Source organism: Urocampus carinirostris, chromosome 8 (genome assembly GCF_059441175.1).
Source record: "Urocampus carinirostris isolate Australia breed hairy pipefish chromosome 8, RoL_Ucar_1.0, whole genome shotgun sequence".
In the NCBI taxonomy this organism is placed as follows: Eukaryota; Metazoa; Chordata; class Actinopteri; order Syngnathiformes; family Syngnathidae; genus Urocampus; species Urocampus carinirostris.
Genome location: NC_142356.1, coordinates 40,793,875 through 40,819,851, shown reverse-complemented (window position 1 = coordinate 40,819,851; position 25,977 = coordinate 40,793,875). Strand labels below are relative to the sequence as shown.

General features: G+C 39.5%; 1 protein-coding gene across 1 annotated transcript in view; it reads right to left on the bottom strand.

Moving 5' to 3' along the window:
• Positions 1 to 683: 683 nt before the first annotated feature.
• Positions 684 to 25,977, bottom strand: part of LOC148361897 (uncharacterized) — a 44,741-nt gene continuing 19,447 nt past the window's right edge. Inside the window, exons 12-14 of the mRNA XM_088342946.1 lie at positions 24,469 to 25,920; positions 805 to 905; positions 684 to 707 (exon numbers count right to left, since the gene is read on the bottom strand). Coding sequence (XP_088199072.1) covers positions 24,477 to 25,920 — 1,444 coding nt within the window. The 3' untranslated portion in view covers positions 684 to 707; positions 805 to 905; positions 24,469 to 24,476. The remainder of the gene's footprint in view (positions 708 to 804; positions 906 to 24,468; positions 25,921 to 25,977) is intronic.

Sequence of the window (25,977 nt, the reverse complement as noted above, 5' to 3'; positions counted from 1 at the left end):
TTTGACTAGGAGAACAACAATTTTATAAGGGCACGAAAAACTCTTTCATTGTGTTATAGATTTGAACTCGAATAGTTTGAATCATAGAAGACGTTTGCGCAAAAACAAGGGTCAAAACAGCAATCACAGAAAAAAGCATAGATGATTTCCTTGGACTTTGTTTGATCCAGAACAAAAACATTATACCAAGGGTCTCAAACTCAATTTACTTTCAGGCTGGTTGAGTTAGGCTCTTGGTTTGGACCGAGCAAAATCTGATTTTCCACACAAAAAAAAAAATCACTGCTGTAAATATTATGCTGTTCTCAAATATCTTTTGTAAATATGCTACACAAGATCTCTCATCTCATCTCATTAGCCATACCACTTATCCTCATTAGGGTCGCGGGGTGGCTGGAGCCCATCCCAGCCATCTCCGGGCAGTGGGCAGGGGACACTCTGAACTGGTTGCCAGCCAATCGCACGGGGACAGACAACTCACTCGCTCGCTCGTTCACACCTAGGGACAATTTGGCCAATTCACCTGAAATGCATGTTTTTGGAACGTGGGAGGAAACCGGAGTGCTCGGAGGAAACCCACGCAAGCACGGGGAGAACATACAAACTCCGTACAGGAAGTCTGGAGCTGGATTTGAACCCACGCAGGAGGTTCCCAAGACATGAACTGTGCCGCACATACGCTAACCACTGCGCCGCCGTGCTGCCTGCTACACAAGATGAGTTTTAGAATAAAAAGTAGGAGTTAGTGTGAAAATAAATCAAATAATTACAATAAAAAAATCTGTAATGTTGGGCTTTACTTACTTACATAAATGGGGGTGATGTGCATTCTTTCAGTGTTTTTCAAACTTTTTTAGCCAAGGCACATTTCCTCCATTGAAAAAAATCCCATGGGACACCACCATCTGAAAATGTGGGAAAGAAGCTTATATTAACAATGTCAGCGTTTTTTTTTTGTTTTACTTTGAAGAATGACGTTATATTATAACGTCTTTAATAGGTAATTAGCTACCTGCTGCTGCTGCTGCTGCAGCTTATGGTATGGAACAGTACTAAATGATTACTCTGCCAGGCGCTAGACCGTACGCTATTTTGAAAAAAGAACCTAATTGCGATTTTTCATGCCTGTATTGCAATGTCGATGTGATTTGAATTTTTTGTAAATGGCATTCCTCAGCTAGTTTTCTTTTTTCGTGAGAATTTGATTATTCAAATATGATGTCATTACTGACTGAGAGTACACACCTGTAACAAAATAACAGGTATAGATCAATAAATGAAAGCAGAATTGCGGTTGAATAAATGGTATTTATTATCCTGATACAAAAGTGTAACGAAATTAGAGGGCTTCTCCTTTCAGAATAAAAAAGCAATTCAGAGTGCTACTGGTTAGCTACACACTAGCATTGGGTACACACGTCGTCTCCGCGATGATTAATCCCGAATGTAGCAATTTCCCACGGCTTAGAGCTCTAGGTCGTCATTTTAGTAAGGGATCTGGCCTCCGCTTAGGTGTCTTAAGAGAGTGTTGTTAGCCTAGCCATAGGCCAGACCTTTCTCTCCCGACGCCACCTCAGTCGACTCTAGAACGCGATTACAATCCACGGGGTCCCCCCACCGGAAGTCCCGATTTCTGTGTGTTCATCTGACCTTCCTCAGAGTTATATTTAATTACGGTCTTATATTTATTCTCAATGTAACAGGTTACTAAGGCTACTAGCTATCGCACTGCTGTTCGTTTTGCTGGCTATTTATAACAAACGTCGACCGTTTGGCTAAGAGCATACACTGGCCTATCACAGTTACGCACACACTGCATTCAAACTATGCCTCACTTTTATTGGCTATTGTTGTTAAAACTGACACTTCTGGTTGGCTTAACACTGCATCGCTCACAAAATGGAATTTAAAAATCCTTGAAAAAAACGCAGTGCCTTGCTATTACACAGTGCATCACGTCACATCGCAATAATGATTAGATTACGGTTAATCGTGCGGTCCTACCGCACAGGCACGCAAATTGGATCATTTCCAACGGCGCACCTTACATCAGTGTGCCGAGGCACAGTGTTTAAAAAGCACTGTATTATTTGACCATGAGATGTTGCTTTATTAAGTAGTGCAACCAATAACTAGTGCAAAGAAGAAAACAAACTACAGCGACTCAAAGTGACCAAAATGCACAAATTTACCTCTCATTTTCTTGCCCGGCCTTATTGAGTTTTTCAGAGACACACAACAGCAAGATGGCCAACATTTAGCTCATGTTATGTAATAAAATGCAAATTTCTTGAAACACTAGTATTTTTTTTAAATGCATGTTTAGATCATTTTTATTGTATTTTTGATGGTGTTTTAAATCAATATTGGTATTGCATCAATTATTTTTTCAACGACTATGAGGCGCTAAATACACTCTGTGTCTTCAAACTTTCAGATTAAGGTAGGGGCGTCAAACTACCACCCTTGGGCGGCAATCGCGAGTTTAGAATCCCTGCAATAGACACTCAAGCATGCGAGAGAGGTGGCATTTTGCATTTAGAAGATTATCTATTCAACTGCAATTCTGTTTTTATACGTACATCAATAGTTTATATTTTGTTACAGTCGTATACTCTCTGTCTTTAAGTAGTTCAACTGAAGTTATGTTTGCATGTCACTATGTTTAGGTTCTCCCTGGGAAAAAAAACTAGCACAGAAAGTGCACTTTTCTTTTAAAATTTAAAATCGCATCGAAACTTCAATTTAGGTCTCAGGTTTTTTTTACAAAATCATGCAGCCCAAGTTTACATCATTGACAGTATCAGCCAAAATGTTTCTGTTCTTTGACAACCCCGCCTTTTAGGGTGGATCTTTTTTGAGAAGGCACAGGGGAAGGACCTTTTAGAAAAGGTTGGAAATTCCTATCTGAGGTTTGGGCTCTCACCTCTGTTCTCCTTACAAGTTAATAATCCATTGATGCCTTCGCTCCTTATGTTGAGTGTTTACTAAACTAAAAACTTATCAATACTTATTAAGTAAATGTTAATTTTAGTCTTGTTCTTACTGAAGAGTTGCCGGAGACAAACAGATCAACAAGCAATTAGGCTGCATTCTTTTATATGATTCTGTTAAATCCCTAGCTGAGATCAAAGTAAAGAAGAATGTGACTGAATTGGACCATCACAAAAACAGTTGGACATCCTTTGCTGCACAAAAGTAATTGAGTGTTGCACATTTAATGACCCTGCAAAATGGAAAGGTTAAAACTTTGCATTTGTTTTTTATGTTCAACATTGTTTAATGTATATGTTCTATGGCAAGGGGTGCTGTATACTGTTTCAGCATGCCAACTACCGTATTTTCCGCACTATAAGGCGCACCTAAAAGTCTTAACTTTTTTCAAAAGCTGACCATGCGCCTTAAAATACAGTGCGCCTTATTTATGGATCAATATTAAATCGCAAAGTCTTGCAACTAACTTGCAGCCGCCGGCTAGATTTTCCCCCAAACGCCAAGTAGTCCGCGGTGTATGCTGGGATTTATTTACCGGCGTTTCATTGGCTAACCAATGTGTCAATCATCATTTGAATCGATCACTATTGGCTAAAGTTATTCGGAAGTCAAGGGGCGGATCCTTTTTATAATTTACAGGCTGGCATAGGCTTCAGCTGTAAAACAAAGCCTGCAATTGGCCGAAAAAGATGTGTCAATCATGAGTTGAATCGATCACTATTGGCTAAAGTTATTCGGAGGTCAAGGGGCGGATCCTTTTTATCATTTACAGGCTGGCATAGGCTTGAGCTGTAAAACAAAGCCTGCAATTGGCCGAAAAAGATGTGTCAATCATCAGTTGAATCGATCACTATTGGCTAAAGTTATTCGGAGGTCAAGGGGCGGATCCTTTTTATCATTTACAGGCTGGCATAGGCTTAAGCTGTAAAACAAAGCCTGCAATTGGCCGAAAAAGATGAATGCGTATAGCACGTGGTTGACAGCATACGGAAAGCATTTTTTTATTATTCTGTATTTGTAAATATTTTATTCTCCTGGATTTACTAAACTCACGGATATAAGAGGACCATGGCTGCACATTATTATTGAACACAACGACTTCGGTGAGCTACTCTGGCTATATATTTTCCCTGTATCTTGTTTCAGACTGAACTCGATGTTTCTGTGATAAGCGGAGCGGATAATGGATGGAATGGAGTGTCTATTTTTGAATTAAACTCAATTCCAAGTGTTTATTGTCATATGCACAGTAAAGTTGCGAGCAAAAAAGAAAATAGAAGCTAAGGAATGGTTGGCATTTCTTGAATCTCAAGACTTTAACCTTCCGAATGATATTTGGAACGATGCATTTGAGTGACATCGTACGGACACCGCATCCGCACGTGTTCTCGACACGTATTTGCTTCTTTGCAAGCTTTCGGAATGTTAAGGGGGAAATTAGTTTGACTGAACTATCTGACTGTTTTGTCGACGTTCCCATTGTAGCGCCTTATAATCCGGTGCATCTTATGTATGTCAAATATAGGACCAAAAACTATTTTTTCGGGGTGCGCCCTATAACCCGGTGCGCCTTATAGTGCGGAAAATACGGTGCTTTAAAAGGGACTGAGTGAAAATAATCTTACCACCACAAAATAAACTAACCAAAAAAATGTAAAGTATTTCAGAATAAATAATGACAATTTTCAGATTTGGATTTTTTTTCCCAGGAGAATTTTGGAACTCTATTTACACTTTAAGCCCGCAGGATGACCGTTCGACGCCCCCACCTTAATATAAAAGTTTGAAGACACAGTGTGTATTTAGCGCTCCTGGTCATAGAAGAAAACAATTCATTCAAGAAAAATATTGATTTAAAACACAATCAAAAACAAAAGACAATGTTAACACTTAAATAACTGGAATTGACAAAGTAGTGATCCCTAATATATTTATTGTACAAATGGTATAAATACATCTATTTGATATTTGGAACAATCAATGGAATTGGTAGTTAGATCTATAAAGTATAATAGGTTTGCCTTTTAACCGCTAGGGTTGTAGGGACACAATTTCCTGTGGTGTGTCTTGGGCAAGTACAGCCTTGTGGTGCCCATCCCTCTCCAGGCCAGTAAATGTTTCCACCATCATTTATAGCACATGTATTTTTGCGCATCGTTGAATCTTTTTTTTTTATTCCTTATGAGGTAATTTTCTATCACTATGGGCCGCTATATAATACACAATGGGGCTTTAAGTCCTTCACAAACCAATACCCTAATATCGACCACCTCAGAGAGCCATTGAGTTTGAATTTCACAAATTGTGAAACTTAAACAGCGGGGCAGTCAGGGGAGGCAAGTGCGACTGTGCCTCACTTTCATCATGGAAAATAATACTAATGTATGCCAGTGCTTGAATTTTTTTTTCTGTCACAACGCCCCATGCCCCCCCCCCCCTTTTCCCCCAAAAAGGAAAAGTCCTTTTGCATACCCCCAAGAAGTCTATCTCCAGGTTAATTATTTTTTCATGGGGTCACTTGAGCGTGTGCTCCACTTAGTATCTACACTTCATATTCAATGCTTATACTCAGTGATGTATGCACAGTGTGGAGGGTTAATTGTAAACAAAACCCTGCCAATGAGAGCACCACTGCTCCCTAGTGTAGTGGAGGAGCAATTGCTCTTGATTCTTTAGAAAGCTTAAAAAAAAGGTTCTCCGAGGACAAACACGCTTTCAAATATGTGTGCAGTGTGCCTTATGTGTGATGTAGAGCGGCGGACATAGCTGAGGACATAGCTTAAGGGTGAAGTGTGGGTGTCACCGCTATGTGGTAAGGTGTGGACGTGTTTTTAAGTCTAGGTACAGACTGCAGAGCTTAATGTTCAATTCTGATTTTTGGGTCAAATCCAATGTATTTGTGAGATCATTCACATTCCCAACTAAATGTGATTTGAATGCGATCGCCTGTGACTTTAGCGTCTCCTGTGTGTACACAAGTGTCCCGCATGTGCAGATGAGGACACGTGACATCACACGCAATGCGGCCATTGTTTGCGGAGGTACTCATGGATGCTAACACCGTAGCATATCTAGTCATTTGAAATATATTGTTACACTAGAGGCTGAACAAAGTTGCGCCCCCCTCCCCAAATATTATTTAAATCGACCGGCATCTTCCCCCACCATCTGAGCCAACTCACCACCAGGTGGTGATCAGTTGACAGCTCCGCCCCTCTCTTCAGCCGAGTGTCCAGAACATGCGGCCGCAAGTCCGACGAAACAACGACAAAGTCGATCATTGAACTACGGCCTTGGGTATCCTGGTGCCAAGTGCACATATGGACACCCTTATGTCTGAACATTATGTTCGTTATGGACAAACCATGACGGGCACAGAAGTCCAATAACAAAATACCACTCGGGTTCAGGTCAGGGGGGCCGTTCTTCCCAGATCACGCCCCTCCAGGTCTCACTGTTATTGCCCACGTGAGCGTTGAAGTCTCCCAGCCGTACAAGGGAGTCCTCAGGGGGCGCGCTCTCAAGCATACCCTCTAAGGACTCCAAGAAGGGTGGGTACTGGTGGCTTGTCTTGTTTTTTGAATTAATTATTCTTTGTCAGAAATAATGTACTGCAAATAAATACATATTTACAATAAATAAGAATGTGAACGGTTTTTCCATTAAAAACATATCGGAATTGCAACTGATTTAATTTCTTTGGTGGACCTCTGGCTTCCTGTGGTGGTTAATCTGAAGGACTACGATTCATGCCTACAAACCTATCCATTCTAAACTTAAAGAGACAAATGGTAGTTTTTAGTGCCTCTCAATGGTAAAAATAAAGAACAAAAACACTTCCTTCCAGTAAAAAAAAACATTGATTTGAATACCAGTCAAAAATACATGCACTTATACCAATGTTAATTTTCATTAAAAAAAAATCATAGGTCGAAAAATTTCTTTTCACGTTGAAATCCCTTCTTAGATTGGTGCTATGTTCTGCCGTCACACTCTGTCACCTTCACTCGTAGCAGACAACACAGTGCCACCTTAGGGCCTTAAGCTAAAACCCTGATATTAAAAGTATATTAAATGGTTATATTTATTCAGTGTTTTAATTACTTTTCATTTAACGTTTTTTTTTTAATTAACTGGACTTTTTCTTTATAATACAAAAATGATGAAAATGTATTAATACAATTGGTATGTAACCTATTTATGTGCTGAGCGTCTGCAGCTGCTGAGTGAGGCACACAATTATGTTGCCTCATGTCAGAGGGGGATAGTGAGACCAAGTGTTTGATTTGGCTACAGTTTAATTTTTATATTGCGTTTTTGCTCTGCCAACCGAATGATGTACGTTTTTTTCTTTGTGTATCTGACTGTGCCTTCACCAGACATGAACTTCATTGCACGTCACTATTAAACTCGAAATACAGACTGTGACATATCTGTGTGTGAAACAACATTGTTTTATTTTCTGTGTGGCTTTACCATCCTTTCGTCAAAAACATATTTTCAGCGGAATAGAAGAAAACTGCAGAAACATCCACAGATGTTCCTCAATGACACGTAACCACTCGAGATAATTCCGAGGCATGTCAACAACCTCTACAGTGAAGCAACATCTTAATGAGTTTGTTTGGATCCTACAAGGACATAAAAAACTCTTCTGGGGCAAACATGGAAAAAAATAAAAGTTTCCTCTGAGCAGACCTTCACTGCCAAACACAGCCGTGGAATAAATAATGCATTTTTTTCTGCTTTTAGCACTGTATACAAGCAGATTGCCAATGTTATATTTGTCTGTGTTTTGCTTCTCAATCATCGTCAATGAACACGCAAACGTATATCGGCCATCTGGATTTGTGAACAACGTGCGGAAGGTAATTTGAAAGCAGAAAACGATATACGTGCACCTGGAATCCAAGAATAATAACATTCATCACACATATGAAAACATTCATCATTTTTCCCCTTATAGCTATTACCCTTCTTCCGTGCGATGCAATTACAGTTCGTGTTTTTTTTTGAGTGATAGTACAAATGTCTGCTAGGCAACTGAGCGAGATAATTGGACCAAGAAAGATCAAACGTACCTCTGCGGAGAGCCATTACTTAATCACACTTTAACAGTAAAATGTCATTTCAACTTTAAATTGAGTGGTAAAGTTTTAGACTTCTATCTTTGCTGTCATTTATAGAGCCTTATAAAGTCGGAAAGAGGTTCTTTGTGTAACCTTCACTATCGCCACGGCAACCTCAAGCCAAGGCCACGTAAAAAAGCGAGCTCGGTTATTTTGAAATTAAGTTGTGGTAGAGGTCACCCATCGTGCGCTACTGTATAGCGATGCACGATAGCAAGACCCAAATATGATGTCACAATTATCATCTTAATAGTACAGATCAAGTCATGTTTACCGGTAAAGCCTTTAATCACAAGAAGTTTTAAAGGGCTGAACAGACCACAGACTACTTTTACACCATCCACTGATCTAAAACCGACATGAGGGCAAGGAAAAACTCCAAAACCTCAGCATGAGGAATTTAAGAAACCTTGAAAAGGGGCCGCACATGAAGAAATCCCCTTCCAGGCTGGAATGGAAAATGCAAGGGCATCAACGGACAATACACAGACAGTGTCAACTTGAAATGTAGGTAATAATAGCATTTCCAGTTGACAGATTTCTAAAGTCAACAGTTCATTAGCTCTTGTAAAAGAGAGTGTTTTATGCCTAGATTTTGACACTCCAACTGAGGTTGCAGATCCAATTTCAGAGGGCAGAGCTTTTCACAGCACTGGGGCCCAAATGGAGAAAGCTTTTGAAGCAGCTTATTTCTTTTTGGCTCTTGGGATTGAAATAATTTTTAAAAAACATCTGCTATTTGGTCATTTGATGGCGATATTTTAAGAACGTATGTTCCTCGTTATGATATGTTTTGATTTTATACAGTTTTAGCTTAAGCCCTTGGAATTCAAGATGTGATGACCATTTTAAAATATACTCATCACAGAAACATCCCAATCAGTCTGAAACAAGATACCCGAAAACTTTATAGCCAAAGTAACTCACCATTAAGTCACCTACCCGTCTTTAACTTCTTTGAATGTCCGTGAAAATGGCTTTGTTACACCAAGGACAATCAGTGGAATTGAAACGTGTCAAATATGTACGCCAAAACACACGATAATACCGACCAATGAATAGGATTTTTTGCTTTGTTGGACTTTGCCTCTTGTCATCCGTTCGTTTCGCCACATTATTTCCGTTTACAAATTAAAAGACTTCTCAAATTATTCCCAATTATAGTTAGCCCTCCCCTTTCGATTGACACCTTTTCCATGATGATGGTCTATTCAAGTTTTTTTATACATATACAAAGTGCAAAGTTACATTAAAATTGCGTCTTCCTCGACACATATATTTCACCTGTCTCACTCTTACGTTTACTGCTCGGGTGCCCCTGGCTGCCGTTAAAAAGACTGCATAAATTAGCCGCATCATTGCATAAGATGCAGGGTTGAAAACTTGTGACAAAAAGAGGTGGCTGATGAACTTACGGTCATTTCCCTGGTAACTACTTACTTTCACTGTAGAGTAATTCAATTAATAAATGAGTTGCTTTTTGAAAGAAGTAGTAACTATAAAAATTACTTTTTTAAAGTAAAGTGCCTTACACTGTTCCTAGCAATAACAAAATTTCATAATAGAGTATCCTTAACACCTTAGCAACAGTTGAATAAGGCTAATTGTCATTTTTGTCACAGTTGAGCATCCCTGAATGCAATGACAAGGAGGAAATGACATTTCTCCAATTGAGTCAACTGTATGCACAAAGTTGAAGGGCAGAGAATAGTGCTTCAATTTGAATATTTCAATTATAGCTCCACATCGCTATCTAGTGGCAAGCACGATTGCAGCTATGACGCATGCAGTTGAAGTTCTATTAGAGGCGCTCTGACCTTGTGCATACCATTGAGGGCATAAACATCTATTCAAATTTTGCACATGCAAAGCGGAGGTGATGCATGTAGCCGGGGAGGAATGCATCAGCGGCCATGCTGCTCTGCGAACAAAACAATTAGCAGAAAAATGTGCACGCCTGCGCAAAGCCGAAAGGCTTTTCATTTCAAGCTACTGAGTTAACGACCTCTGGGTTTTATTAAGGCTCTACTTGTTAAAGAACTAAAATTAGAGCCATTTTTAACTCACATACTAGTTTAAGGTGGAGCTGCCTTCTCGTGCATTCTGTGTGGAAGATTCTGTCAGTGGCATGCGGAAATGAGCTTTAGATTTCTGTTCCGTTTAATAAGACCCTTAGACCCCCACCTTTTTATCCCAGAACACTCTGAAACAAAGGTCAGGAACCTTTTTGAACCAATGAATCATAAAAGCAAAAATATTTCGATTTTCTTTTGAGAGCACCACACCAAATCTTTTAAGACAAAATTCAACAATACTGTCAAACGCGGTCTCCAGACAAAAGGTAATTCTTCAGCACATTTTATTTCACTATGTGATGTTAGATGATTTGATAAAATCTATAAAATAATAATCATGCCAGGGCTCCAATATAAATAAGCTTCAAATTTGAGTGGTGTGGGTCATTTTGACCATCATTGTGGTCCTAAATAATGGTTTCAAAACTAGGTGCAAGCAAAACACTTTTGTAAAAATACTGCAAATGAGGATACTAATTACCAACATATTTCCCTTTAATGGATTCACAAATAGAACGTACTATTTTATTCCTAATGGAGTTAAATCTGATTTTAATATTGGGTAACTGCAATAGAGATTGCATAGGATGGCAGATTGTGATTTTGACTGTTATTTCGCACTGTTGTTTGTTGTTTTGACTATTATACACTGTTTACATCATTGCCACTATCGAACAATCAAGTTGCTGTTCTTTGTTTCCCACACCTTTTAGGGCGGATCTGCTTTGTGTAACAACCTTGATTTAGGAAAAAAAAGGCTCAAAGAAGGGCTTTTAGAACGGGTTGGAATTTCTTATTTTAAGGCTCGGTCACACAGCCTTTCACGGGCGTATCGAGGCTGAATCACGGCCAGAAATTTCTGCCCGTGAAGCAGACGCTGTTGGACGCTTTGAGATTGCGATACAGACGAGATACAGCAGTGCTTTACATGCGGTAAGAAATTCACACACGGTTGGCCGCGCGAAAAAGTTTTGCGCTGCTCAAAACTTTAGACTACGGGTAACCGCGGGCGGCACACGTGGTACACACGAAGTAAAGACGCGGTACGAACGTGCTAGGACGTGCTACGGCCGCGGCCAAGACGTGGTTTTAGCGGGTAATCGCGGGTGGAGCACGGTCATAGCACGTTTGTTCTGCGCCTGTATCGCGGTGTTATCACGTGCATTAGCGTGTGTACCGCGTGTAAGCACGGTCAAACACGATGCAGCCGCGGTTACCCGCGATGAGGACGCGGAACAGTCGCCGGCGTCTGTTTCGCGGGCATACCACGGGTAAACAGCGGGTTTAGCCAATTTTGCACATTTTCCACCGCGTCTGTTTCACGGGCAGAAACTTCTGGCCGTGATCCAGCCTCGATACGCCCGTGAAAGGCTGTGTGACCGGGCCTTCAGGTTCAAGTCCTCTGCTATTCTCCTAGTAAGTTCAAAAATGGTTGATGTCTTCTTTCCTTATTTTGAGTGTACACTAAACTATAATGTTTTTGTCAATATTTAATATGCATATTCCTTCATTCAATTATTTGTTCATTTCAGGCAGTTACATTGTTTTTGTACTCATGTAAATATCACTTCAATGCATAACAAAATGCCTAAAGGGCAGTGGGACGAAGAAAAAAGTAATAAGTACTTAACAATTTTATTGTTTTGACCTGGTGTACAGGTGATTTGGAACGCATAATCTAATCAACATAAGATTCCGTCCCCATACTATACGACCACTTTACCTTGTTATCCCTACTTTAGAAGGAGTTATGGCGTATCCTGGGGTCCACAGTATTTAAATGGTGTCCTGTGGTGTAAGAAAATGTATACGGTTTAATGGTTTTATGCACCAGGAGTTTAGAGACAGGGTTTTCCGGAGTGAGTACTTGTTAGCATTTAGGTAACGTTTGGGAAAACAGTAGCACAACATTGGACTACAAGGTGGATATAAAGATATTGTGGTTTTTATTTTACAGTGTTTTACCACTATACTCTCTCTCTCTTTCTTCTTTCTCTCTCCCCCACTGACATGAGTTTCCAGTGGTCAACCATGCAAGTTGACATTTGACGTGCTGTAGCTTGTGCTTGTTTCTATTTGTTTGCTACTGCAAGGCTTTAGAAAAAATCAAATTCCTCCGTATGACAGACTGACACAGCAAGCTAAAAACAAGGACAAACCCACCTCACGTTCGAGGTTTCTTTGCAGCCCACCTTGCATTGCTGACATGAAATGTTTCAGCACAGTTTAGTTTCGCTTCCAACTGCTCTCTGGGCTCCGCTCGGTCATGCATAATTTCTGTTTGGTTCCCTCCTCGGAATTGACTTTTTAAATGCTTCCCAGCTAAGCCAGGTGGAAGAAGTTAAAATGCAATGTATCATTGCAAATAACCCAAACACTGGTTAACAGCCAAATGATATGAATATGACTATTTGCACTTCATTCTTCCTTTTTTAATTGTGCTGTCTGTTTTATTTTTAAGTGTTTCATTATTTTAGTTTACAATGACAAGAACAGGAAACATCCATCCATCCATCCGTTATCTGCACCACTCATCCTTAATAGGGTCGCGGGGGGGCTGGAGCCCATCCCAGCTAACTTTGGGCGGTTGTCAGCCAATCACGGCACACAGAGACAGACAACTCACTCGCTCATTCACACTTAGGGACAATTTTAACATGACATGCATGTTTTTGGAATGTGGGAGGAAACCGGAGTGCCCGGGAGAACCCCACGTAAGCACGGGGGGAACATACAAACTCCAAACAGGAAGGTTTGATCTCATGATCTCAGAACTGTGCCACACATGCGCCAACCACTGCACTGCCGTACCGCCCTCTGGTAAACAACCATCCATCCATCCATCCATCCATTACCTGCACCGCTTATCCTCAGTAGGGTTGCGGGGTGCTGGAGCCCATCTCAGCTATCTCCGGGCAGTGGGCAGGGGACACCTTGAACTGGTTGCCAGCCAGTCGCAGGGCACACAGAGACAGACAAACTCACTCGCTCATTCACACCGAGGGAAAATTTGGACCGGCCAATTAACTTTACATGCATGTTTTTTGGAATGTGGGAGGAAACTGGAGAGCCCGGAGGAAACCCACGCAAGCACAGGGAGAACATGCAAACTCCACACAGGAGGTTTGATCTCATGACCTCAGAACTGTGTCGCCCACGCACTAACCACTGCGCCGCCGTGCTGCCCCCCTCTGGTAAACATATTTCCCAAAAATAGTGTTGGAGTGACTTGGGTTTGACTTTATCAATCAATCGATTACTACCTACATCGTCAGAAATAACTATGCACCAAGACACATTTAAACTCTCGGCCCCCATTCTCAGAAAAAGTCGTCTTAGGGATAATGGATCACGGCCAACTATGCAGTCCGTTTTGGGCGGGCCACAATGACACGCTTCGTGTTGCGATTGTGTGTTTTTTTTCCAAGAAATTATAGTTCCATGTGATGGAGTGCTTGGCCAAAAAGAATTGCTATTTTAAACGACACTAAACTGCGAGGCATAGTTTGCAAGCAATGTGCATGACTGTGATAGGCTGGTGCATGGTGTCAGTCAAATAGCGGGCGTTTTGCACAATTGGCCACCAAAAGAAATGGCCACGGAACAAACAGTAGCCTTAGCGGCTCATTACAGTGAAAATAAATATATTTATTAATTCCAACTCTGATGAAAGTCAAAGCACAAAAAAATGGTTTTTTCCAATGGGTGCTCCATGAATTGTCCGGGAAAGGACTGAGCTACAACTAGTGGGAACCACAAAATTCAAGACTCTTGTGTTTTAATCATCGCGGAGACCTGGCTAAAGTCATGGTTAACTGATGCTAGAGTGTAGCTAGCCAGCCACTCTCTGAATCGCTTTCTTATTCTGAAATGAGAATCCGTTCAATTGTGTTATACGTTTGTGTAATACAGTGAAACCTCGGTTTTTGAACGCCTCTCAGTTTGGACAAATCGGTGTTCGACCAAAAATTTCGAGAAATTCTTGCTTCGCTGTTCGGTCAAAAAATCGGAGTTCGAACGCTGGTACGCTAGGTTGCGATGCTGAATGGCATACTGGTGTTTTAGCCCCTAATTATGCCTCCGAAGAAGGTCGGTGCAAGCAGGTTGTACAAGTTGTTTGTCCAACTATTGCCTTTAAGAAAGACATAATAGCTAAATATGAAAGAGGTGTACGAATTTCCGATCTTGCTAGTGAATACAGCATGGCTAAATCTACTATCAGTACGATAGTAAAGAATAAGGAGGCTGTGAAATCGAGTTATGCGGCTAGGGAAGTTAGCGCTATAAGCAAGCAACTGCCGCAAGTTTTGGGAGAGGTTGAAAAACTTATGATTATTTTTCTCTCCCCACCGTCCACCACAAAGGTAAGAAATCCTATTCATAATCCTTTTTTTTTCATTTTTACACGTTCATGTTAGCCTAATCTTTCGTACGGAAGATTACGCTAACGCGAACGTACGATTAGCCTGGGTTAGCTTCATGTTTACGTTCATGCTGAACATTCAGGGTGTTGGAACGGATTAAAACGATTTTACATTACTTTTAATGGGAAAAACGATTTTCGGTAATCGACCAAATCAGTTTTCGAACAGAGTTCTGGAACGGATTATGGTTGAGAACCGAGGTTCCACTGTAATAATAAACACCGTTTTTTCAACTGCAATTCTGTTTTTATTTGTTGATCTATAGTTCTTATCTTGTTACAGTCGTGTACTTTCAGTCAGTAATAAGGTCATCCCGAAGTAAATTTGCAATTTTTTTCACAGAAATGCACTTTTCTTTTAAAAATCAAAAATTGCATCGAGATTGCAATACAGGTATGAAAAATAGCAATTAGATTGTTTTTTTTTTCCAAACAGTGTGTGGTCTAGTGCCTGGCGGCTTCATCACGTAGTACTTTTCCATACCATGAGCGCCAGCAGTAGCTAATTGCCTATTCAATATAATATTCAATATAATCAATATAATAATATAATGTCATTCTTCAATGTTAAAAAACACTTTGTTGCCACATTTTCAGTTGGTGGTTTTTTTTTTCACATTTTCAGCTGGTGGTGTCCTGCGGGATTTTGCAATGAAAGAGCCTTGGCTCTAAAAAGTTTGAAAAACACTGGTCTTCTTATTTCCTTGCAGTGCGCAAAGCGGAAATGGCACGCAAGAATGTCCCACCCCCGTTTTACACCAGCAGCTCATTGGTTCCTTTGCGGGGATAGACAACACTTGGGTGCCAGCCCTAAAAGGGACCGAGAAAAATAAATATTGTATACTGTAAGAGTAAATAAACAATCCTGTTTATCCCTTACTTTCACCAAAACTTGATTCAGGTCAACCGAGGCTTAAAAACAAAAGGAAACATGTTCAGGGAGAGCTTGTTATTTGGGCTGAAAATTGTTGTACTTTCAAGGGTATGTTTGGACACAAATGTCCTTGAAGAGGAGAGGAACACTCCAACTAGAAGCAAGCAAACAATGTGCCAGGAAATTAAAAAAAAAAGTTTCATATTTCTTGCTAGAACCGCGGAAGTTATTTTTTTTATTATTGAGCGTGGGTTGGAAGGCGTATTAAAAATGGTCATTCTTCATCATAAATTGATGTCGACTTCAAGGTTAGTGACTGTGCTGCCAACTCTCCGCCGAGTTTTACTTTGAGGGCATTGCGAGTATGTCTGTCAAATGATTTAGATGGACTGAAACATATTGGGTGTGTAAACACACTCATCTATTTTGTTATCTGGGCACATCATTAAAAAGACGTCGGAGTGTTTGGAGTGTGGCCAGCGGCGGCATCTGCGCGTCCCACTTTTGACGGTTTGGTCAATGGCAATGAATCAAAACGTAGATCATGGGACCACACTTGGCTTTGATATCTACTCTGTCAATTTTCATCCAGGCATGCTTTGCTCAGTTTGAATTAATCATGAAATGTTTGCTGTTTATTCAGGTGTACTGAACTGATCTGGATAGTGTATATTTAGATAAATTATTTTTCATGCACAGCTCTATAAATGTTCAACAAAAATAAACAACAATTTGTCATGTACTTTCTGTACCATCATATTTTTTGTTTTGGTGCTCCCGGATGTTTTTAGGATAATATGGTTTAAAGGGTTGATATTTGCGGTATGGCATTCATGAGTACATTTGGCTCCGAGATCAAATTATGCTCATGCAAATCTAGTCTATAGCTTTCCAATTGTGACAAGCATGTGTCGAGGCTAGTGCGCGCATGGCCGACTTAGCGCTGAAGGTGCAACTTGTTTGGTCCAGGATATAAAGAGCATACTCTCCACGACCGTTCACTGTCAAGTTGTTCAAGGCCATAGCCCCGCAAAAGCACATCATGCACACCGCATAGGATATCAAGTGCCCAGGTGGGCACCAAAAAAAAAACTAATTATTTTCGGCGTAATAAGCTTTATGGTACAGTACATAGGCGTTTTCCACCTATGTGAGATTCGGGAGTTTACAATTTTGAATCCCTGGTTAATCACAATAAAAGCAGCTCATTTATGTAGTAATAAATGGCAACAGTAAGCCACTAACGTAGCTAGTTAGCACTAGCTAAATATTTCAGTTCAGTGTGTCGCCTGCCCACTGCCCAAAGACAGCTGGGATGGGCTTCAGCACTCCCGCAACCCTACTGAGGATAAGCGGTGCAGATAACGGATGGATGGATGTATAAACATGATAGACTATTCAAGAAAAATTGAAAATTTTTGGTTTGTGTGTAAAAAGCGGTCGTTTCAGTGAGCACTGACAAAAGATGGGATGAAACCGAGCCATGATTTGTAAATATTTTGTTTTTCAATCCATAGTACACAATGATAATATTCATTAAAATGCCTTGTTTGAATGAGTGAAAACCCGTGAAAATGTTTTGGGGAAGCTGTTGGCTCAACCTGTACTTGAATTTAAGTCATCATTACGAAGCAATGTTTTTGTTTGTTCTTGTATTGGAAAGTCCTGCCAGATTAGTGACGACCAATCAAACAATAAAGAGGAAACAATTGTATTGTCCTGTCTAAATAATTAAAAGACACAATTTAGGTTACTTATTTATTCCCTGGTACCCAAAAGTGTTAATTCTTTTTCCATGCCTATTCTAGCAAAACAACACAAAATCTGCTTTCCTGAAACAAGCAACTAATAGCAAAACATTTCTGCCCCCTGCTGGAGGGCAGATGCAAAATCTTTGTACTGTACTTTCCTGTGCTTACTCTGCTTTTAAAATGTTTTGTTATGATGGAATAATAACTGATAATAATAATATTAATTATGATAACCCTCATAAAATGTGGACCGTGAAACATTGCAAATGCGCAGTGTTTTCAAGTAAAATTTATTCATTTCAAATTATGCTGAATCAGAAATCAATTGTATTGGCTTTTCACATGCATAATCAAAAGATGAATCTGTTATTATAGCAAAAAAAGTATTGTTTTACTTTCGCTTCTAATCAATCAATAAACATAACTGTGACATCTCAAAAAGTATAACAATCAAAATACATTAAGTTTGTAAACAATGGAGGTAACAGTAAACCTTTTTTAAAAAAAGTGAAAAACACTCATGGTAAAGCAGCAGAGTACAGTGTTATAAATAGTATGCATTTTTTATTGTCTCTGATTTTGACAGTTTTTCAAGTAATCGACATTTTCTCCTCAAAAGTGCTGATTATTTGCATAACCCACCTTATGAAAGGTTTTGACAACGTAGTCTGCAATATTATGCCTCCATGACAATAAATGTATTAAAATGACAATGAATTCGGATTATTATCGTAAAATTTTGTGTACAACATACACTCTTTGAGTTATTTTTTAGGTTTAAAAGAAGGATGTTACACACAAATAAATACAGCAATCTGAACATTAAAATAAAGGGCACCTTCAAATGATTAAAACAATACACGCTTTGCAGATTTTGTAAGACTTTCGTGTCATCAAATTACTTTATGAGGCTTGTGAATTAATCGCTGATCTCCAGCAATCAAAAAAGGTAAAGAATAATCTGATGATTAAATACACCAATAAGATGATTCTTTTTTAGATTAAAAAGACTTACTCATAGTGATATTTATATATTTTTTCTTTTTAACTGGGTTAATAAAACCTAAATACAGTAGACCACCTGGTTACAGCATCTCTACCTTCCAATGTTTTGATGTTATGATGGGTAAAACACTGTTTTTTCGGCCCTTCGTAATTCACCCCAACATACATCGACAACGAATGATTTAGACTGCCCCAAAAGCTTATGAGCAGGGCTCTCACACACTTAGCCCAAAATCCATTTTGCGAGGCTTTATTCTTAGTATGGAAGTTTAATGTAACAGTCTGATATGGTTGCTCCCTTGGAGGAGATCATCACCGCGGTTGAACTGAAGCTTAAATGACAGTGGATTGCAGTGCTGTGGTAAAGTTTTTGCCCCCTTCCTGATTTCTATGTTTTTTGCATATTTATCACTCACAAAAATTTCAGGTTATCAATACAATTTTAATAGCACACAAAGACAGTCCAACAATCCATTATTCTGTCAACCACAGCAAGCTGTCCTGGTCCTGAGAAAGCAAAGCAGCCCAGTTATGATCAGTCTTAACGACTCCACTATGAGAAAGAAACTGGCCAAAAATGGCCTCAAAGGGAGTTCCCAGGCGAAACCACTGCTGTCACAAAAGAACACAAAGCGTCGTCCGACCTTCAGTTCGTGCCCTCAAACTCAAGCTCTTTTGGATCAAGCAGCAGGACAACAATCTGATACACAAACAGCAAGTCCACCTCTGACAAAGGTGGCCAAACTCATGTGGGGGCAATTACGTTTTCACATAGTGCCAGATAGGTTTAGATTTTTTTTTTTTGTGCTTTAATAAATTGAATTTCATAACTTAATTTTGTGTTCCTGTGGGATATCAAAATTGGTTTGATGATCTGAAACCTATGTGAGGCATAAATATGCAAAAAAACACAAATCAGGAAGGGTATAAATACTTTTTCTCGGCACTGTAACTTGTACGTCGTTTTCGGCTTGTGGGACAATATTGTGAGGCCCTTGCCTTGATATGAAAGTTTGTAGGAGTTTGATTTAGATGCTCCCTGGGGAATTTATCACTTCAGTTGAACTGACGCTTAAAGGACAGTGGATATACCATGCATGTAACCTTAGGTGAGTTCCCTGGCATTGAAAAAAGTGTGTTTAATATGTTTTATCAACTTGAGCATGGTTATAACACACAACATAGCTATATTTGCATCTGTAATGCCATCCTAAGTCACATGAATTAACAACAAATTATTTTGCAAGAAGCCATGTTCAGAACAGTTTGTGTTCATAACTGTAAAGTTAAAGACTTACACACATTACAATCTGAAACATTACAATTACATTTCTCTACTCACAAATGTACGCATCTTTTCATATTTTCTGTATTGTTCGAACTTTTACTGATTGATTAACTTTATTAATAATTCTTAACATTTGTTTATTTCCAGAGCTATTTTTGAGTATAAATATGGCCCAAACTTACTCAGACCTAAGCTCTCCCTCCAGAAAATTGAGTTTGAAACACCTGCTTACGAGTATGACAGTGACTCGCGTGTCTCAAACAACTCTAAGATGGCTGTTTGCTATTGGTTTGCGTCACAGCATCAAGAAGATGCCGATATCCTATTGGTAGAACTCATTCCCACAATGCCTTTCTCAAACTTTCATGAGAAATACTTAAATTTGTTTAGCTATGAGTCCCACGACATGCAGTGATGCTAAAGGGAGAAACAAGAAGATGATAACAATGGATATGCAGCTTAAGATAATCAAGGAATACCAAAAGGGCACACTCATTGTTATCCTCATTAAGGAATATGGCCATAACAAATCGACAATCAGGACAATTATAGAAAATAATGAGGCAATTAAGGCAACAAAACCATTGAAGGGCATGTCAATCATCGTATGAGAAGTTTTAGAATAAGTTTAATATCCTCCACCTTCTGCTTTCACCCACTAACATTAAAGGTAAATAAAAATGCATTTGTCCTTTACATGTGTACATATTTTTAACACAATTTATTTATATAGACGTATAAAACACATAAGTAGCCCTTGATATATACTGTTTTGTTATTTTAACATTTTTATGTGGAAACGCCATGCCTTCTAGGTTTCTCTTCCCCGCTATACGGAAATTTCGCCTAGCGTTCTTCACCGCTGAATGGATTCATGTTGTATCCCGGGGGTCTACTGTATTTACTTTTTGAATGAGTTGCTTCCTAACCACGCACTTGTAAAATTTTGTAATGGCCTCACACGAAGCTATAAAACAGCGCAAAAATGTTATTCTCAAAGAGCAGCTGGTAAAGGTTTAAAAGGTGGCATTTTATTTAATCAACTGTGAAACAATTATTAAAGCCTTAAAGAAATCTCTAAATCCAAACAAAGAAGACCTTTGTTCCTTGTTAAATGTTTTGAAGGTCTAACGTAAACATAAAGAGTTGTTTTTGTTTTTCATAAATCCACAGAAAACAAAAGAGCAGCATGATACTGCTGTTTATGCCCAGGTATCAACCAAAAGACTTAAAAGAAAGACAAATCAAATTAGGTGGTCTGTTGGGGGTCGTGTAATTTCCTATTGGCGATAAATACATCATCCCCTATTCAACAAGACCAAGAAAGGCATTGTGGGAATGAGTTCGGCCAATAGGATATTTTCCGGACTAATGGTAGAAGACGCCTCTGAATATATGGCTCACCCCTAAAAGTAATATTTCGTAAAAAATGTTATCAGATAAAAAGCGCATTGGAGTATAAACAACATGAAATTAAAACTACAGTAAGAGAGAGGTTTGCATTAAAAAGAAGTCACAAAAAAACAAAAACCTATTATTTATTCATTAAATGCAAATAGGCAGCACGGCAGCGCAGTGGTTAGCGCGTGTGCGGCACAGTTCTGAGGTCCTGAGATCGAACCTTCCTGTGTGGAGTTCGCATGTTCTTCCCATGCTTGCGTTTACTCCGGGCACTCCGGTTTCCTCCCACATCCCAAAAACATGAATGTCAGGTTAATTGGCGGGTCCAAATTGTCCCTAGGTGTGAATGAGCAAGTGAGTTGTCTGTCTCCGTGTCCCCTGCCTACTGCCCGAGGATAGCTGGGATCGGCTCCAACACCCCTGCGACCCTACTGAGGATAAGCGGTGCAGATAATGGATGGATGGATGAATGTGAATATCGAGAAATATGGTTTCACAACTAAATTAACATTCACAAATGGTTACTGTATGTAAAAGCTTTTAGTTGTGTTTATGTATTTTTTATTTTAACCCTATTTTTATTCTAAAAAAGGCACACCGGATTAGAAAATTAGGGTTCGTACACCATTTTCATGGCCAAATTCATGCATTTTTCAAGGACTTTCCGTACCACTTTTTCAATATCATCTGTACCATTACAATAGAAAAATGAAAACGGTGTGAATCATATATTTCGCAGAGCCACAAATATGTCTGCCATTTACATATGTGATTTTTTTAATCTTGCAGGAGCACTTATCAAGACCTGTGATTTTTAGATCTTGAGTTAATTGTGAATATATTTGTTTTTAAGACGATCCTCTCCCCATATAGGTGTTGGGAAATTCTTCCCATTACAATTTACCACTTTGAAGCGCGACCTTAATTTTTTGCATGGCTCATATCAATTTAATTGATACGGTATTATTGAACTATTATACATTTATTTGTGCCCTGATTAGGTGTAGGGTGAACCTTTTCTTTTGAGTGCGACCCATTGGGGCGATGATGCAAGATAGAACAATGCCATGCAAATCAATGCCAGCTACTGTTAATCATGAAGGAAGAAGAAATGCAATGGCAAAGCGAAGACCCCAAAGAAATATCTTGTTCTTTATGTTTTCTTCATGCACTTCTGCAGAAGCTTACCTTAGGCATTTTGTTCTTCAATGCCACACGCATTAAGAAAAAATAAACAAAAAAAGAAGACATTGCTTGTGTGCACTACTCGCCCCAAACTCCATCAAGGCGCCCCAGGCGCCCACTATGGATTTCATCTGGGCTTAGTGGTTAAAATTTGATGGTCCGTAAGTGAGCGTTAAAGTCTGTCTATGAAACGAGCGAGTGAAGCGTGTCAGACGGTAAAAGTCATTCCAGTCAAATCAGTAAACTTTCCTCAGGGGTGAAAACTTGACTGCTTTTTGGGGATGGGTTGTTTCAAATCAATTACTTGAAGGTTGCTTATTTCTATACAAGATGAGAACGTTTTGTGATCGGTAACTCTGTAAATCAGTGCTAAAGTACTATGGGGATTCCTCAATTGGTGATGCTTTTGAAGTTCTTTTCTTTCATGAAAACTTTACTATGGGGTGACGATTACTCTGAAAAATATGGTTGGTTGGTTGAATCCCTGAATCACTAGGGTTGCGGGGGCCAGAACTCGTATGGTGTATCTTGGGCAAGTACAGCCTGGTGGTGTCCATCCCTCTCCAGGCTAACATATGTTTCCACCAGGCCTCGAATCGGGGATTTTGTGTTAAAGGCGAATGCGGTTACCACTGCACTATGGAAACAAAATACATTAAAAAATTGATGGCGAAAACTCCCAGAAATCATGTTAGTAGGTAACAAGTTGGTACACCGAACATTATCAATGTTATTTGCAACAGTGAACTACCATCATCACCAACGTCAGCAGCTAGTGTACTCTTCTGGACTCAAAATACATTTTTTTTCCTTTATGTCATTTTCTGAGAATATAAATTCTGGACTACAGAGTACACCTGATTAAAAGCTGCATGTTGAATTTAAGGAAGAAACTCAATGTGGGTTTTGTACAAGCCGCACCAGATTTTAGGCCGCAGGCTTAAACAGTCCAAACAATGAACTCATTCATTTCTTAAAAAAAAAAAAAAAATCAGCAGGTAAATGTCTAGTACAGTAAAGTAACCCATTGTGCCACGGTTAAGACACTCATCTGAGTGAGTCACATGACTTTAAGCTATCCCATCCTTCGTGACCATCAAATCGGGCTTCTGAATTTTAGTCCGTACAGTCTATTGAGTTTTGTTTGGAGAGTACTTAAATACTAATTTAATTAGAATACAATAGAAAACTAGCTGGAGAGCCATTAGCTGCTGTACACTTGCATCTTGAACTTTGAATTGTAATCAATATTGACTGCTGCGCTAGTTGATTGAGATTGACAGCTACACACACAATCAGCAAGCGAATGTTTTAATCGAGGCACAGTGTGTTATTTTTCTGTACTAAACATTTACCCACGGATTCTGCCATTAGCGCAATGTTACTCCATAGGGACAGTAGGAGTCATGTTCATCTATTAATGAGCATCACTAATTAGGTAACGAGGCATTTAGCTACCCATCAAATGAATTTCTCCACTTTTGACATTCAGAGCACTGAGCAGAAATCACATAGGGGCATTACATGCTGTGAGCCCTCGCGATGCACTGTTTGAATTACAAAGTCGGAATCCCTGCATGGTTCTTTAAGACGCAGTGTTCAAAATATAGAAAAAAATAGCAGCCTATTGTCCGAAATAAATGGTAGTCTTTATCAACAATTTGACAGCATAAATCGTTGCATAAAACTGTGAGTTATACTATAATGCAAGGGTTAATAACCATTTTGAAGCTGAGAGCTACTTTTTTGTTACTAATTACCACAAAAAGCTAACAATTTGAGATGCATTTACAAAATAATAACTTGTGCTTGTATGTTTGTTACAAATAAGATATTACCAGGTTGTAAATAATAGTAGTAGGGGTAAAATAGCCTCAGTCAAACATTAAAACATCTGCCTTGTATAAGGACACTGAGGGTTTTACATGTTTACAAATTATATGCAATTGAAAAAAAGTAGGAATTGATCATGTATCTAAATACACGGTTAGTGACGATAATTTCTAATGCCAGTTACAAATCAAATGTCCCAGAAAACCACACTGATCCATCGTTAGTGAGCTATTATCACAACGTATCAGGTGTTTTTAAGGGCCTAGCAGGTGCACCAATCTAGGTGACCGTCTCTAATGCAACCTAACTCTTTTTTTCTTTTTTACTTAGTCATATGTAAAAAAATCACGATGGGGTTAATCTGATCTATACGTCAGTTCGAGTTAAATTGCTGGCAAAGAAACGGGAACTTGTTACTAAGTCAAGGACTGCCTGTACTCATGACAAAGCTCTATTGGATAATTACATCATCACCTAAGCTTCATTCCAAAAGAGAGGACAAAAGCATACTCAAGCATTCAGAGTTTCTGTAGACCGCTTTGTATATTCTCTGTTGAAGATTCATTTTTCTTCTTGAAAAGGTTTCTCAGCTTGATGGACTTTTTGCTCTTCTCCTTGTCTCGGTTTTTCTCATCTTTTGCTTCAGACGAAGACGGACTGGGTTGGCCCGTTGCTCTCGGTGGAGCCACTGGTGGCTCGGGCTCGGCCAAAACTCTGGGGAAGCCTTGGGGAAGGTTTGGAGTCGAGGCAGAAAGGATCGCCGGGGTTGCGGCCATGGAGTTGTTCCAGGACTTCTCTAGGATTCCATCATACACAATTTGGCTCAAAGGACCAGCTGCAAAGCTGTCTGTGGATGACTTCCATGGCATTGAAGAGGCCATTGTCAGGTCTGGTTGCTCAGTTTCACCTGAGTTTGCTTCAGAGTCTGGAGACTGTTTCATCACAACGTGAGGGCGATGCGTTTCTATTAGTGATTCGATTCTATCCCAGGAAACATTTTCTTGGTCATCTCTTGGCATTTGAAGTGTTCTCCTCCTGAGAGGCACATCACACTCCCCCTTGGGTAAACTCCGACTTATCAATGGTTCTGAACAAAACTCAAGCTTTTCGGTTGAAGATGTTCGATGTTCTGGTTCTTCTCTGGGTGCAACTTTTAAACAAACAGTTTCAGGAAAATACCCTTCTTTAGAGATTTTTCTTGTTGGAATTGCTGGCGCCTCGACAAATTTGTCTTTGCCGATCGCCTTTACGGGGTAATCAAGGTGTCTAGAGCTTCCATCAAACGACATTCCCATCGAGTCTCTTGTAATCCTTCTGGTTACTAAATCGAGCGGACATTCTGAAGACTCACGTAACTTCCTGGGAGCACTTTCTACCGATGCCCCCGTATTAGCTCTCGATAATTTTTTGTGGCCTAATTCTGACGCTTCCACTTCATCCCAAACGAGTTTCCTGACTTCTAGAGGTAAATCAACTCGATCTCTAGGTAAACTTCTTGATAGATTGTCTGGATATTCCTCTGTTAATTCTCTGTCCAATTGTCTAGGTGGAAATTCAGCATTCAATTCATTGTTTGATATCTTTCTCGTTGGAAAATCTGATGCAAGTTCACTTCTATCTCTGGATCTCCTTCTGAATGGCACCTCAATTAAAGAAGCCTCTTTTGATGTCATAATTGAAGGATTATCCAAAGAACAGTCCAGAGTTTTCTCTTTTACCAATTTCCTGCAGGGAATATCTACAAGATTTTGAATATTTTCTGTGCAAACCTTTCGAACTAAAGATCCAACGTCAACTTCTAGTTGTTTATCCACGTGCTTTGTCAGGGACTGCTCTACATCAGGTTCTGTTTCTTCATGACAGAGCTTTCTAATGCAGGCATCAGCAGGGGAACTAGAATATATTTTGCTTTGAGGAGGTGAAGTTGACTGGTCAGAATCAGAAAACCTTTCTTGAGAGTCTCTATTGACAAGTCGAAAAAGAAAATCATTTAAACAAAAGATGAATAAATATTCAACT